General features: G+C 59.4%; 1 protein-coding gene across 1 annotated transcript; it reads left to right on the top strand.

Annotated features, from left to right (window-relative positions):
- Positions 1 to 614: 614 nt before the first annotated feature.
- Positions 615 to 2,732, top strand: KCNA3 (potassium voltage-gated channel subfamily A member 3). Its single transcript, XM_074188387.1, has one exon. It carries the CDS (start codon positions 615 to 617, stop codon positions 2,322 to 2,324), a length of 1,710 nt encoding a protein of 569 aa, XP_074044488.1. The 3' UTR covers positions 2,325 to 2,732.
- Positions 2,733 to 3,965: the final 1,233 nt, after the last annotated feature.

Genomic DNA, 3,965 nt, shown 5'->3' with positions numbered 1-3,965 from the left:
TGAAGGAAAGGCAGGGGGCGGAGGCTGCCCCGCCGCGGCGCTTAGCAGCCGCCCGGGCTTGGGGATGCCGCAGCCCCTCCGGCTGAGCCGCGCTCCCCGAGGGAGGGGAGCCGCCCCCCCCAGCCCCCCGGGGGCTGCCCCGCCGCGGCGCTTAGCAGCCGCCCGGGCTTGGGGATGCCGGAGCCCCTCCGGCTGAGCCGCGCTCCCCGAGGGAGGGGGGCCGCCCCCCCCAGCCCCCCGGGGGCTGCCCCGCCGCGGCGCTTAGCAGCCGCCGGGGCTTGGGGATGCCGCAGCCCCTCCGGCTGAGCCGCGCTCCCCGAGGGAGGGGAGCCGCCCCCCCCCAGCCCCCCGGGGGCTGCCCCGGCCGGCGCGCCCCCGCCGCGCTGGGCGGAATCCCGAGGTGAGGGGAGTGGGGCGCCGCGCGCGCGCCACGCGGGGGGAGCGGGCGGGCGGAGGGAGGGGAGGCGCGGCCAGGGCGGGCGGGCGGGAGCTGTCTGTCTCCGGAGGAGCCGCGGCAGACCCAGACGGAGCCCGGCGGCGGCGGCGGCGGCAGCAACAGGCTGCGGGCCGGGCGGGCGGCGGGGGGCGGCGCGGGGGGCCGCCGGGGCCGCCGCATGGACGAGCACCTCAGCCTCCTGCAGTCGCCTCCGCCGCCCTCCGGCCGCCCGCGCGGCCAGCCCCCGGCGCAGCCCCCGGCGCAGCCCCCGGCGGGCGGGGAAGGCGGCGGCGCCCACACCCTGCTCAACCCGGGCTACCTGGAGCCGGCCCCGGCCATGACGGTGGTGCCCGGGGAGCCGGCGCCGGAGCCCGAGGCGGGCGGCCCGCAGCCGGGGGGCTGCGGCGGCGGCGGCGGCTACGAGGCGGCGGCGGCGGGGGGCGCGGGCGGGGAGCAGGACTGCTGCGGGGAGCGCGTGGTCATCAACATCTCGGGGCTGCGCTTCGAGACGCAGCTGAAGACCCTCTGCCAGTTCCCCGAGACGCTGCTGGGCGACCCCAAGCGCCGCATGCGCTACTTCGACCCGCTCCGCAACGAGTACTTCTTCGACCGCAACCGGCCCAGCTTCGACGCCATCCTCTACTACTACCAGTCCGGGGGCCGCATCCGGCGGCCCGTCAACGTGCCCATCGACATCTTCTCCGAGGAGATCCGCTTCTACCAGCTGGGCGAGGAGGCCATGGAGAAGTTCCGGGAGGACGAGGGCTTCCTGCGGGAGGAGGAGCGGCCCCTGCCCCGCCGGGACTTCCAGCGCCAGGTCTGGCTGCTCTTCGAGTACCCCGAGAGCTCGGGGCCCGCGCGGGGCATCGCCATCGTCTCCGTGCTCGTCATCCTCATCTCCATCGTCATCTTCTGCCTGGAGACGCTGCCCGAGTTCCGCGACGAGAAGGACTACCCGGGGCCCCCCGCGCCCGAGGCGCCGGCCAACGGCAGCAGCGCGTCGGGCGCCCCGGGCGGCGCCTCCAGCTTCTCGGACCCCTTCTTCGTGGTGGAGACGCTGTGCATCATCTGGTTCTCCTTCGAGCTGCTGGTGCGCTTCTTCGCCTGCCCCAGCAAGGCCACCTTCTCCCGCAACATCATGAACCTGATCGACATCGTGGCCATCATCCCCTACTTCATCACCCTGGGCACCGAGCTGGCCGAGCGGCAGGGCAACGGGCAGCAGGCCATGTCCTTGGCCATCCTGAGGGTCATCCGGCTGGTGCGGGTCTTCCGCATCTTCAAACTCTCCCGCCACTCCAAGGGGCTGCAGATCCTGGGCCAGACGCTGAAGGCCTCCATGAGGGAGCTGGGGCTGCTCATCTTCTTCCTCTTCATCGGGGTCATCCTCTTCTCCAGCGCCGTCTACTTCGCCGAGGCGGACGACCCCACGTCTGGGTTCAGCAGCATTCCCGACGCCTTCTGGTGGGCGGTGGTGACCATGACCACCGTCGGCTACGGGGACATGCACCCGGTGACCATCGGGGGCAAGATCGTGGGCTCGCTTTGCGCCATCGCCGGCGTGCTGACCATCGCCCTGCCGGTGCCGGTGATCGTGTCCAATTTCAACTACTTCTACCACCGGGAGACGGAGGGCGAAGAGCAAGCCCAGTACATGCACGTGGGGAGCTGCCAGCACCTCTCCTCGTCCGTGGAAGAGCTGAGGAAAGCCCGCAGCAACTCCACGCTGAGTAAGTCCGAATACATGGTGATCGAGGAGGCGGGGATGAACCACCACGGCCCCTTCCCCCCGGCCCCTTTCAAAACGGGCAACTCCACGGCCACCTGCACCACGAACAATAACCCCAACTCGTGCGTCAACATCAAAAAGATTTTCACCGATGTCTAAGGCCTGATACAAGGGACCGGGTTGTGCTCGCTAGTGTGTGGAACGAGACCCACCGCTCTGCGCATCCCCTCGTTTTCAGACATTTCCAGACCATCCATCCATCCATCCATCCAGAGAATAGGGACAACACACTTCCTTCATCCCCCCCAGCCCCGTCCCATGCTGCTTCCTACCAAAAACAGGTGTCTTTTGCAAATGGGCTGCCTTTCTTCTGCTCCCCGTCCTCTCCCCCCCTCCCCCCCCCACACACTTTTGATCTTGCAAATAGCGGAAATGCTGTTTGTGACTTTTTTACTTTTGGTTTCTAGTACTCTCTGAAATAATGACACGGGTAGGTGGGGAGGGAAATTAAAAGTGCTTTTAGGGTAATCGGTTGAACTACTTAATTAAAGGCAGATCTTTTTTAAATTTTTGTTTTTGTTTATTTTTTTACCAGTCAGTGGGAGGATCTTCTAGCATTGTTTATTGTGCTTGTAGGTGAATTGCCTAGCCTAAGGGATCGATCAATTAAATGCGAATTAGTCCAGTGATTTGTAAATCCGTTGTACATTTAGTCAATTTAGAGCTAAAGTCTCCTCTTGGAATCCCCCTCCCCAGAACTGCATAGTTCTGAAGAAAAGGTTTTTTTTTTTCCAACTCGAGATGGAATGATCTAACTGAGGTTTAACCCTGTGGACTGCTTAAGGATTTGGAAAGCGTTCGATTTAACATTTAATCCTTGTGAAGAAGTTCTGTGCACCACCACCCCCCCCCCAGTCAAAACTAATCGTAGTCTAGAACAGAGATGTTTTCAAAGCTGCTGAGAGAAAAGAAAGATTTTTTTCCCCCTAATGCATCTGAGAGATAAGCTTCTGCAATATCACAAGAAGATTAAAGTGACAGACACCCCTTCTAGCGGAAGTTACTAATTCGGACCTGAGTGATGCAGTTCCCATAGTAACCGTCGTTTCCTGGGAAACCCGAAAAAGGTTGTCATGGCATCTCTCTCTCTCTCTCTAGCTCCACCCCCTGCTTCCCCTTGCTGTTTCCACAGTAACCTTTTCCAGATGGTTCCTACTTACATGATTTCACAGGAAAACCGCTGTTTGAGTAAACCGCAAAAAGAAAGTTAATCTTAGATAATCTGAGGTGTGGGTACTAGCAATCATCAAACTTTTGACATGAAAAAAAAAATCACTGGAGTCATCTTTAAGCATCCACTGAATCAAGAAAGAAAATGATCATCTTTGGATTTTTAGCTATACAAGCCACGGTGAGACATGTCCTGAATCAAATTCCTACCTGTTACTAGGCAATAATTTTAAAAGACATTGCCTCCAGTTTTCCCTCCTCAAGAAATTTCTGGCAGATAATTGAATTTGGAACGCCTGTTTCATTGTGTCTGATACTTACATAAATTAAAGGGTCAATTAGTGTACCTTTATAAAACTTAAAATGTCCTTCAGAGTTCTCTTTAAAAAAAAAAGAAATTACTCAGACCCCTATCAACAATTAACACTGTCTGAGCTGTACAACACTGGAAGACCTAGCTAACTTTTAAAATGCAAAACATTCAAGTTTTACTGGGGAAAAATTAAAGACGATTGATAAAGAGGAGGGACAGGAAGTAACCAAACCTTGGGGAAAATAACCTGCCTGTTT

Source organism: Macrotis lagotis, chromosome 5 (assembly GCF_037893015.1).
Source record: "Macrotis lagotis isolate mMagLag1 chromosome 5, bilby.v1.9.chrom.fasta, whole genome shotgun sequence".
NCBI classification, from domain to species: Eukaryota; Metazoa; Chordata; class Mammalia; order Peramelemorphia; family Peramelidae; genus Macrotis; species Macrotis lagotis.
Note: the sequence above shows the minus strand (reverse complement) of the source record. Positions and strands in the feature narration are given on the sequence as shown.

Excerpts from the sequence above, each read along its gene's own strand:
- KCNA3 (XM_074188387.1), top strand. The coding sequence starts at position 615 with ATGGACGAGCACCTCAGCCTCCTGCAGTCGCCTCCGCCGCCCTCCGGC.